This window comes from Chironomus tepperi, unplaced genomic scaffold (assembly GCF_022539635.2).
Source record: "Chironomus tepperi strain 1889 unplaced genomic scaffold, CSIRO-AGI_Ctep_v1 contig_89, whole genome shotgun sequence".
Classification (NCBI taxonomy): Eukaryota; Metazoa; Arthropoda; class Insecta; order Diptera; family Chironomidae; genus Chironomus; species Chironomus tepperi.
The window spans coordinates 2001468-2013475 of record NW_027226211.1 but is presented as its reverse complement, the minus strand read 5'-3'; the positions used below and the strand labels follow the sequence as shown (position 1 = coordinate 2013475).

The following is a 12008-nucleotide window of genomic DNA, read 5'->3' as shown; positions in this document are numbered from 1 at the left end:
TAATAAAAAATATATATCTGTATAGGTATTATAGCAATGATGATTGATACTAATTTCTGTATCATAAAAAATTGAACATCTGCAAAAGATCAAATATTCATACACAATGAATAAATGATCAATTTCATGCAGAGGGAACATGGTCAGATAAAAATAGAAAATATTATGGAGGTGGCCAATAGAAGTGAGCAGATGATGATGTTTTCCGTGTTTCTTATTTTTGGGATTTTTTGTACTTGTGTGAAGTTAGTGAAAGAGTTTGGAGATTTAGAGTAGAGTTGCAAAATAGGTGCCTGCGACAGGCGAAAACAGTACAAATTCTTAAAAATTTATATGGTTTTTCTTACAAAATCTCACAAATTATCAAGAATTTAGACGGTTTTTGCCTATCACAGGTGTCTGTTTTGTAACTCTGATTTAGAGTAATTTGCTAAGCAGTTTAATGTAGTCGTTTGAGGACAACCGCTTCGTGTCCGTTTTAATGGCAAGGTGAAGATGTTTATTGAAACCTTGGCGATTCATTCGGTTTCAAAATTAGACTTAACCTTAAAATCATAAGTATCTCTAAGAGAATTCAAGTTTGAAGACAAAAGTGAAAATCTGTGGAAGTTTGCAGCATGCAGAAGAGGTCAACTGAGGAAGGTGGCCAGCAATCGACAAATTTCGACTTTTGCCAACTTTAAGACTAAGAATTTGTGTGGATTATATCAAATCACAACAGATCGTAGATCGCAGTGCTCTTTCGTCATCGACGGACCTAATATTTATTCTTTTATATCAAATTATGCTCCGCAACACACTACTGTATGCGTCATTGTGTTTGTCAAGCTCTGGGTAAGATAGAGTACAATTTCGGACATATCTTTAAGAGATAAAGGTACTATATGACATATGAGAATGTCTAAAATATTTAATTTGATCTCTTAAGTCAGAAATCAACTAGAATAGTGTTTAAACTTGACAAAACAATCTACACAAGCAGGAGCTTATTAATCAAGCCTTTTTACGTTCTTACTCGATCTCGTCGAGGGTCGTTGGGAGGTCATGGATCACAACTGATCTGTACGACCAGCGAAGTAAGTAAGTAAGTAAGTAAGTACTCGATCTCGATTGAACATTTCCTTTAATTTGTTTGATTTATTTCAAGGCAAACTCCAATCCAGAGTTTGATGCTGACTCTATGTGCATATGCAGTCGAGTCGACTCTAGTCAACATTTCAATACAAAATCCAAATTAACTTCGAGCTCTGCCTCAAACTAATCCCAAAAACCTTACATATTCCATCTAAAATCATCAAATTTGTATCAAATTCCCACGACCCAAAAGTCAGTCCAACTTCACACAAGTAACCCAAAACAAAAGGGTTTCATAATACTTACAGAAAAAAACATTGAAATAAGATAAACATCACATCAGCTCATCTCCTTATGACCAGCCAAAAATTCCTAAAAAATTAGTACAAAAAAATCTTGACTTACTTGAAAAAATAACGTAAACGCCACCCATTGGTAATACTTGGTATGTTTTATTGTTAGTTGACCACGCGCAAGTGAATTGTCAACACCTGGAAACGGCACCTCAGCACCTTGTTTTTTCATAAATGCATCTACTACAGTATATGTGGAATGTATCCAACAATAAGTATTAAGAACATCTTCCGGTATGTCTCTGTAAGATAAAAAAATGACAAATGAATAGAAATGTGATAAGAGATAGTAAGAAGAGACAAAAATGAGTTACGATAATGAGAAAAAATTTCATCAGTGGCAATGAAAAAATGCTTAATATGTTTGATCGTGTGCCACACAATGTGATTTACCGTGACGACATTGTCTACGGTGCTAAAAAACTCATAACATTTCATAAATTTATGACACTGACGGAAAATTTTTTTCGTCTTTTTTTCCCCCACACCGTACACAAAAAAATGTATATCTGATTTTGTGTACGTATTTCCATCTCACTCACTCGTACAAACTTAGTTTTTTTTTGGAAGCGATTTGACGATGAAAATGAAAATCGTTTTATGTACGAGAAAAAAAGTTTTTCATTTTTTTTTTGTTCATTCCCACAGCAGAGATTTTCTTCTCCTCTTGATTGTTTCTTACGCCATCTTATAGGATTTAGATGAAAAAAAAAGTGATTTGTCGAGAAGAGATTGAAAAGAAAAAAATCGGAAAATGTGTCTTCGGAAAATCTTTTTTCTTTTCTTTTATTTCAAACGTTTTTATTTTCTTCTTGATGGAGTTCTGTGAAGATTAGAGGTTTTGTTACGTATATTAGATGTGTGTCATGTCAGATATGTAGTTTGAGTTTTGCTGAGAAGTTAAAGGTTAAGTTTTTGAAGTTTTGAAGAAATTGAACGTTTTTTCAATTTAATTGAAGACTTCTCGAAACTACATGTGATGAACTGCTTCCCCGGCTATAAAATGGAAGCTGTAATATTATGATGAAGTCAGGGCAACACTAAGTCTTATTAATATAAACTTTTATTCAACAATATCCAAACAATCACGTTGTCCTGTTCAAGTTCATTTGTTTGTTGCTCTGGATTCAAATTTCTGTTATATTTAAACCAAATTTTGAACATACTTAAGATGCACAAGTCAGTTAAAAGAATCCTGATCAAAGTCAGAGTTAAACTAGCTTAGAATGAGATTTTTGATCAATAAACCGATTTGTGCAATTCAGGATGCTTCAGAAGAGCTTGTAGGTCTTTTAACAGATGCTCCAAGTTTAAAATTTGATGCAATTTCATGAATCCATCAAAAATTTAACTGAAATTTACCCGAGATTCAATCCAAATCATTCTGAATTCAGTCGAATTTTGGGAGAATCCATAAACAATAATCTATTATTGTCTACATGAATATCTTTGCCTCTTAGGATACATAAGTGCACCAAGAAAAAATGGAATACTTCGAAGAATTTTGAGGCCATCTGATTTCATCCTAATCTTTCATTTAATTAAGAGGCTTTGAGAGCCTCTTAGGTATAAGGATATAGAGGCTTTGAGAGCCGATCACAAGCTATGTGATGTGGCCAGTAACAGCGTCAGATGGAAGGGCTTTTATAATAACCTAGACTCCAAGACGGAACATGATTCCAGTAAGTAAGTAAGATTGAAAACCCGGTCTATGATCTAGCAGGGAATGTTTGAAAATTACGTAAAGTTTAAGGTTGGATGACTAATGATTTTGTTTCACAGAGTTCCTATACGATAGGGGTGCTAATTTCAGCCTTACGTAATTTACAAACGTTCCCTAATACATTTTACACTTAAAAAATGAATTTAATTTCATTAGATCTCATTACTATTGACAAATTGCACTTCAATTGCCTCAAATTTTGAATTTTCCCACTCCAAATCATCTCACATTGTTTTTTATGTCACACACGAGAGTATTAAAGTCAATGAAAAATTTGAAATAATAAAAAATGACTTACCTTGTATGAACACAATCGATTGGATTTCCTACGTACTGTCGCGTTGTAACAGCAATAGAGAACGTTACGAGTAAGATTACAGTTGCATTTGTATGTAAACGAAAAACCGCTGAATCAATTTTCACATGATTTATCTTCATTCATAGTTGATGACATCATTATTATATTTTATTATCATCATCATCATCATCGTCATGTGAAGTAAGAGGATAATGAAAGCATTTTTTTTTATATATTTTCATTATAGATGTGCAATGGTGGATAAAGACACGGGCGCACAGAAAAGTGAGAGAACAAAATTATAATGAGGATAATTTAATTGAGGTTCGAAGGCAGGCACAAAAAAAAGGGAAAGAAAAGAGAAAAAAATCTATTAGACATCCACATTTTCATTGTAAATTTTATTTTTAATTAAAAATTATAATTAGATAATAATAATAATAAAAGGAAGAGAATGAAAAGGAAATTGAATTATAAAAAAATTTATTCAGCTTCCTTTTCACATTTTTTTATCCTTAACCTGTACTAAATAGGATTATGATGATAATTATGAAGAAAATTATAGCTGATAATAATAAAATAAATGTTTTGGAAATAAAAATAAAAAGAAAACCACAAATCATAAAAATTTTATTAACTCAATTAATCAACAGATTGATTTTTTGAGGTTCCAATGGGATTTATTGGATGTAACGTTGATTTGGTAAGTTCGTTACCAGTTGTTGACGTTGGTCCACTCTTCTAATGGTTGTACTACTTACAGTTTTAACTCAGGCTTTGAAATTAGACTGTAATGTCTTTAACTCCATGTAAATATCGTTAAATTTTGCCTAATTTCATGACATTTAACAATATCTCTAAATTTAGTCAATTTCACTTAGTTTCTCAGCCTGGATTCTTACAAAGTTCATGCTTTGATGTCTTTAAAATTTGGCATTAGTGGTCTTAAATGGGGCAGTGGCGTAGTTGCTAATGTGTCGGTCTACAGACTCTAACGCCCTGGGTTCGATCAATGGAAAAGTCTAGTTAGATTCCGGGTGCTTTTTCGCTGTTTCTAGTCTTACTAACTCGATTTGTTTAAGCGCGACACACTAATTGTGACAATGTAACTAGAAATGGCTAATCGCTACATTCACTATCTAATACAGGCCATTCGCAATAATCGGTATGTATGTCTAATGGAAATTTTTGGTATAAGCCAAGTCCCACGTATCGATAATTCATGTAGGACCGTAAAATCATGAATCTTTAGAGTCTTGACCGAATCACAACTCAATCATACAGAAATATTTGAACAAGATTTAACAAGAGATTGAGGGTTTTTGGTATTTTTGTCTAAAATTGTGTATAGAATTTTGTTTAAAAATAAAGGATTGACCTCTAACCTATCCATATTCACGACCATAGTTACCTACATCTACAAATTCTTCTAAGTGCTATATTTCAGTTGCTATTGCATACTAAAAAATCAACAGCAAACCACAAGACGTAGAGATATTGAAATATGTATGTTGTCCCGGCATGAATCTGTTATGGGGTCGGATCCGCTGAAATCTGTTGAAAATTCAACCTACACCAATTTCCTTGTAAACATCCTTTAAATTAAATCCACAATTTTACAACAAATCTTTAATCCCACGTATTCACCTTAATTTTCAACATGTTTATTTGTAAGGAAACAATTTTGAAGAAAATGAATGTAAAAGTGCCTGTTTCTTATCTGACAATTGCTGTCAGAATCACATGTTTTCATCACAATGCACAGGTATTGTTTGAATCAAAGAACCATGAAAAAGAGAAAAAAAAATGTAATTTGACGGAAAGATTTGCTTCGAGATAAATTAAATTTTATATTTTTTTCCTACACTTCTGGTGAAAAATTGATATAGGTAAATCTGTTTAAAGAGGAAATAAAGCTGTGTTGGCGTGGGAATGGCCTAAAGTATGGACATTTAGTGGATTATGGATGCAGAGATGTTCTTAGATATAGATTTAAAGGTTGAATTCTAGTTGGATTAATTATATTTTTATTGATGTTTGTAAGAAGTGGCCCCAAGTGGAACAGACTGTGATTAGTCGACCATATGTGTAGATTTAATCTTGACATTTGCGGAATTTGGCATGAAATGTCAAGTTTGTTGCAATGTATAAAGTCGACTGTAACACAGCCTGTTCCAGTAACGCATATAGCATAACATGCAATGAGTATGCTTTCATGATACTGAAAGAGCACTACGGTATCTAAAAGTGGTCTCGTTGCCAAGATGCATGAATCCGATTGGAACCTCTGAAATAATCTCAATTCAAAGGTCAAACCTTAAAAATTCTAGGGTTCGGCCAAAAATCTGAATGCAGACCTCCACATCTAAAATGCAGTTTGTCTGTTCCTGAAATCTGTTTTGGGCTGTTACTTATAGTTTGTCCAAAACTGCAGGTCATCAAATTTTGAACAAACCCATAAAAGATTCCCTGTTTTCAAAATTTGACCTTTGATTGTGCAAATTTTGCATAAATTTTAAATTAAATTAAAATAAAATAATCCAAAATACTTAATGTTTAATGATTAATTTTGATGACTAAATGATAGGTTGGGCTAGAATTTCGTATTTAAACATGCCGATAAGAGGATTCTCTAAATTTTCGTCATTCTCGAGTGGACAGAGATACGTCGTAACTAGAAAATTGAAATTTAATGCCTAGTTATGGCGTATTTATGTCCAATCGGAGTTATCGTGCAGAAAAAGGCCAAATCCAGCCAATTTTTCAAACAAACTCCAATAAAACTTGGAAAATTGCAAGGAAAAGAAGCTAGATTTGTAAAAGAAACTGAGCAAGTAACAATCACTGGCTTAGATCTTTGTGGATTAGCCATACATTTTGAAAACCAATACCACATAGTTATCTCTAACTTTAACTGCATTTCTGCCTCTCATGCACCTATCAGATCCAAAACAGCATTTTAAAAATACAGAAATTCAACATTAAAGCTCTTAAATCCCTTTATTTTATCTCAAAAGTCCCCCTATCTCTTCAATCATTTAGTCATCAAGATGATAAACCTAAATAATATCATATTCAAAATTCATAGCTTATTATACAAAACATCTTTTTCGCTAATAAAGTCAAAAAAGATCTTACTGCAATCGATGGCTTATTATGTCTCAAGAAAAATAGAAAATAGGTTAGTAGATTAGTAAATTGAAAATTCGACACTCACCGATGATCTACTCACTTGCATAAACGCATAAACACCACGTAAAAACTCCATATTAGTTGATGGAGAATAATGTGACCTCGGGGCGCGACCCCCGCGAAAATATTGCGAAGCACTTTCAGAAAAATGTGATGATTTGTAGTTCCTCGTTAATGGTCTGGATTTATATGGAAAAGAAAATAGAAAGAAAGAAGATATAAATGATGTTAATTAAAATTAATTAAGCAAGGAGTTGTTCACAAATGAGTATAGTCTCTTCAAAGTCTTTACTCTTGGAGTATGTTTGTTTTTTGGGGGGTGAATTAGAGTACACCCTTGGTATATCTTTAAGCCAGAGCTTGAAGTCGAATTGAAGTTTATTTGAAGTTAATTCGAGTTTTGTCGATTTATTTAAGTTGATCTTAGTCGATTAGTTCAAGTCGACATTAGTCGAAGAGTCGATGTTGGGCTTAGTCGACTAGTCTAAGACGACTTTAATCAAATAGTCCAAGTTGACCATAGTCGACTATTCTAAGTCTACTTTAGTCGAAGAGTCGATTTGAGCCTTAGTAGACTAGCCAAAGCCAACCTTAGTTGAATAATCCAAGTCAATCTTAGTAGAATAATCATAGTCGTCCTTAGCCGATCTATGACGTGTCGACTTTAGTCGGATAATCCAAATTGGCCTTAATCGAATGATTCAGGTCAAACTTAGTCGATTAATCCACGTAAACCTTAGTTGATTAGTCCATAATGACCTTAATCAGCTAATTCAAGTTGGCATTAGTCGAACAATTCAAGTCGTCCTTAGTAGACTAGCACAACTAGACCTTAGTCGAATAATTCAGGCCGATCTTAGTCAAATGATCCAAAACGACCTTAATCGACTGTTTCATGCAAGCTTTAGTCAACCTTATCGACTTATTTGAATCAACCTTAGTCAATCAATTCAAAAATGCATTGATCAACTAATCCAAGTCGACTATGGTGGACTATGATCGACTATAATCGACTTTGGTCGACTATGATCGACTATTGTCGACTATGATCGACTATGGTCGACTATGATCGATTATTGTCGACTATGATCGACTATGGTCGACTATGATCGACTATGGTCGACTTTGACTGACTTTCATCGACAATTCAACTAATCTAAGTCGACTAAAGCCAACTATTCAACTAATTCAAGTCAACCTTAGTCAACCAATTCAAGTCGACTTCAAGTTCTGCCTTAAACTATACTCTATTATCTATTAGAATTTTCTAAATAATTGTACGTCATTTAATAACAAATCCTTAATAAAAACTAGAATATAATTTTATGTTGTACATTTGGCATTGAAAATCATTAATTTTAACAAATATAGGCATGCAAGACGTATGAAAATGAAAATTTTCTATTTTCATGAATTAATGATTATGTGAAATGAAAAATGATAAAGAAGGCACTAAATGATGATTATAAAGAAGAGACAAAAGCTGTTAATTAATTGTTGTAGCTAAAACTTCAATCAATTGGTGATGGCAATAAACTTAATTGATCTACATTCATTTATCTAAACGTATAGTATGTATGTATGCTATAAATGAAGCACCTACTGCTGTGCTATGTTGGTAACAAGATTTCATTTCGTCCCTAGTCATTTCTCACACCACAATCTCGTATTTCTCATATTTCTTCTTATCCTTCCATCCCCATTCAGCCCACTTAAACAGTTTCCTTCCATTCCTTTAAGCAATATTATTACTGAGTGTGTTCCAGTTAGAGCTAATTGCATCCCATTGATTAAAGCTTTTTTCTATTTTCATCTTGCTTTGTATTCATTCTTTTTTTTTACCCTCTCATTTTATTTTTGTATGCTGTTATATTTCCTATCTACTGAGAATATAAAGACTATCCCTATGTGCTATGTGCAATATACATGAACTCTTTTATTTTATCTTACTTAAATATTTTTTTTCTTTCTTTCTATTATTATTTTATCTATTATACAATGGTTATCCGTATGTAGCTACCTATTGTTACAATAAAAATACATTCTTTCAACAGATTTGCAGACAGGAAAGATGAAAATATAAGAATAATATTGTTTCAAGGTATGAACAAATTCTATTGTTAGATTCAGACTTATTTTTTTAGTTATTTTGGGATATTTTGAGAAGTTTCATTAAATTGGACTAGAATTTAATAGAATTTTCAAGATAGTATCAAGTTTCAAACCTTAAAGCCGGGCTAAAAGGTTCTATAAATTGATGACAGCTGCAACCTCTTGATTTCAACTTCTTTTTTCAATTATCACAGAAATACCCTTTAAGCATGCATTTGTCTTTATTTGATCTTGATTGCAATAGGCTGAGATTAGTCGTCTGCATGTAATATGGCTGGATAGGGCATATGCTTCGGAAGAAAAATGTCATTGCTGGGACAGAAACACAGGTTTGTTACACAGCCCTTGGATGGAATCCACAAGGGAAAAGGCGACGAGGAGCTCCAAAAGCTACTTGACGCAGAACAGTAATGAAAGAATGTCAGCTCAACGTGCGGACAGAGAATTTGTACAAACATAGGAACATGGTTGCAGTAAGTAAGTAAATAAGTCGTCTGCATGTGTTGTAGCTGAGGGTGAGACACAACCTTGCTATACTGCCCTTGGTTGAAATTCACAAGGGAAAAGACGGCCAGGTGATCCAAGAGCAACATGGCAGAGGACGGTAATGAAGGAATGTCAGTTAGATGTCAAAACTGAGAATTTGTACAAGCTTGGAAAGTATTTTGTAGCAACCTAGGTTCCAAGTCGGAGCATGGTTCTAGTAAGTAAGTAAGTAAGTCGTTTGCATGCTCGAGCGACACAATGAAGCGAGAAGCTGCCAAAACTGTTCCTTCAAAGCTACTTCGTTTAGTCAGTCAAGAAGCAGCCAATATTGTATCGTCAGAACAACTTCGCATCTTACAGTCTTACCGGTGCTCTAACAAATGCTTTATGCTGTTTGGGATGTCTAGTTATAACCCTAACAGGCAAAGAGACTGATTTTAGGCAACGAAGAGATATTTTTGTATCATGAAAGCATGCTCTTATCCTGTTAGGGTATATTGACATTTGTGTGACTTGGTATAAAATATTCTACATTTATATGTCATTTTATAGCATTACTAGACATAACTAGACATGCTTTCAACTAATCACAGCTTGTTCCACTTGAGGTTGATGTACCCCGAAAGGCAGATGCCATAGAAATTCGAAAAACGTTACCTAAGGTCGTCGTGACTCTGCCATAAGGATTAAAAAGTAATAGCATATGTCTCATGGATAAAGTAAAGCCCAAAAATCATACAAAGCCTTCCTAACTCATCAAAAATTCTTAAAGCTCATCTAAAACTAAAGCTTGATCTCTGAACTTTCATCTAAAATCCTTTCCAACAATCAGCAACTTCTAATCTCTCTTTGTATGCTTTTTCCGACACAAAAATTTGTGAAAAAAGCTCTTTCAACCCTGATCATAACGAACATATTAAAGATTTAATTTTTAGTATATATGTAGATAGAACATAAGTAGATATAATGAAGCATAGAACATACACATTTGGGTATAATAAATAATGCAACAACAGCTAGTATGATACTAATTATGTGTTTATTCTCAGGTGCTTCCTCGTAATAAATTTTCATTCTAAAGGGGATCATTTTCAAATGCTTATGGCAAATCCTGCATCCCTTTTTTTTTCAGAGCAAGTCTATGTCTCCACCTTCTATTTGGATTGTCTTTAAAATAAGAACAAGTATCGCTAGAACAGCAAGAAGAAGGAAAATATTTTATAAATATTATATGTGTGTACAGAACGTGCGAATTTATGGTCGTTCGCCTTCTGCTCTTTCTCTTGTTTTTGTCGTCTTTAAAGCAGCATAGAGCAAGACACAAGAAAAGAAAAAAAAGTAATTAAGTAACGTTAATAGAAAATCTTCATGCATACATTTACAGGCACATATTGTACACATGAGTGAGTGTAAATTATTTTATTTACAAATATGTATATCCTCATGGGTCTGTTTTCCACCACCTTTTTGAGATAAATTTCGCAAAATCATTCAACTGAGGTATGTTAAGTAACCTAAATCCACAAAGGAACTTGAGTTTTAAGCTGTGGTTCGGGAATCAGAGGTGGGATGGGGAAGGATGTTGTATATTATTGTATTTTGCAATCATTCGACTATATCCAGCTTGTTTTTGGGGATATTTTAGCTGATACACAATTAGGAGACGCATAAGAGAGGTCATGGATCGAAATCGATTTATACGACCAGTAAAGTAAGTTATCAAGTTCAATTCATACACTGGTATCTAAAGTCTGACAATTCAGAGCATATTGTGTGCTTCAAAAAGCTAAAAACCAGAGCTGCAAGACAATTTGAATTTAATATCGAGTCGAGTCAACTACAGACAACTCCAGGTAACTTCAGGCAATTCTAGGCAGCTCTAGGCAACTCCAGGCCACCTCAGGCAACTCTATTCAACTCCAGGCAATTAAAAGGCACTTCAATCTTTAAAAATAAGCGTTTAAAGACCGAATTTGAATTACTGGTTGATGCTGCAACTAAAATGTACTCAATCCTTTAAAAGTAATGCGCTTAAAGGTCAGATTTGACTGACTGGTTGGCTGACTGGCCCGTTTAGACTGGCTGAGTAGACAAATACAGGAAGTTAGACATTTCTGCTTTTAAGTATCCAATGGAAAGCATAGTTTTACGCCTTATCAAAGCCCTTCCTTCGCGAATACGGACTTGCTCGATATATTGAACGAGAAAGTGAGGAATCGATTAAAATAACTGTAAAGTTGTGTGAGTTACTAGCTATGTCCCACCATGGCACTCGATAATATTGCTATTGTTATTTTTGATTCTCAAATAGCACAAATTTGTTCGTTTTCAATCCCTGGATCAAAATTTATGGAATTTATTGTTTATATTGCAAATAAATCAATCCCGGGATTGAAAACACTAAGTCCAAATCAGTTAATCGACAAAAAATGCTGCGTTATAACGGAGGGACTCTAATTTGATGTCGGATTCGATTTTAATCTAGCGCCATACCCGTAATACCATCGAATTTTGCCAATTTTTGGATGTACTTTTGTTACGTCAATTTGTGAATCTCAAGTCCACAACACTCCCATCACCCCCAAATCTGCCACTCCAACAAATCATAAATAAATTTTTCATGAATATTTCTACGAATGACCACATCAAGTATGAATGAAGTTTTCTTTTAGTTGTATGCCTTACTATCTGTATGTTATTTGATATATAGAGAGTACTTGGTAGTCTGAATGAGCCGAGAGAGAAAAAAAAAACTAATTATAGTCATGGC

General features: G+C 33.6%; 1 protein-coding gene across 2 annotated transcripts in view; it reads right to left on the bottom strand.

Moving 5' to 3' along the window:
* Positions 1–12008, bottom strand: part of shakB (shaking B) — a 272520-nt gene that overhangs the window by 50280 nt on the left and 210232 nt on the right. For both annotated transcript variants that reach the window (XM_070635418.1, XM_070635419.1), the window contains 3 exons: positions 6666–6819; positions 3449–3582; positions 1480–1669 (listed from right to left, as the gene is read on the bottom strand). In XM_070635418.1, coding sequence (XP_070491519.1) covers positions 1480–1669; positions 3449–3582; positions 6666–6716 — 375 coding nt within the window. In that variant the 5' untranslated portion in view covers positions 6717–6819. The remainder of the gene's footprint in view (positions 1–1479; positions 1670–3448; positions 3583–6665; positions 6820–12008) is intronic.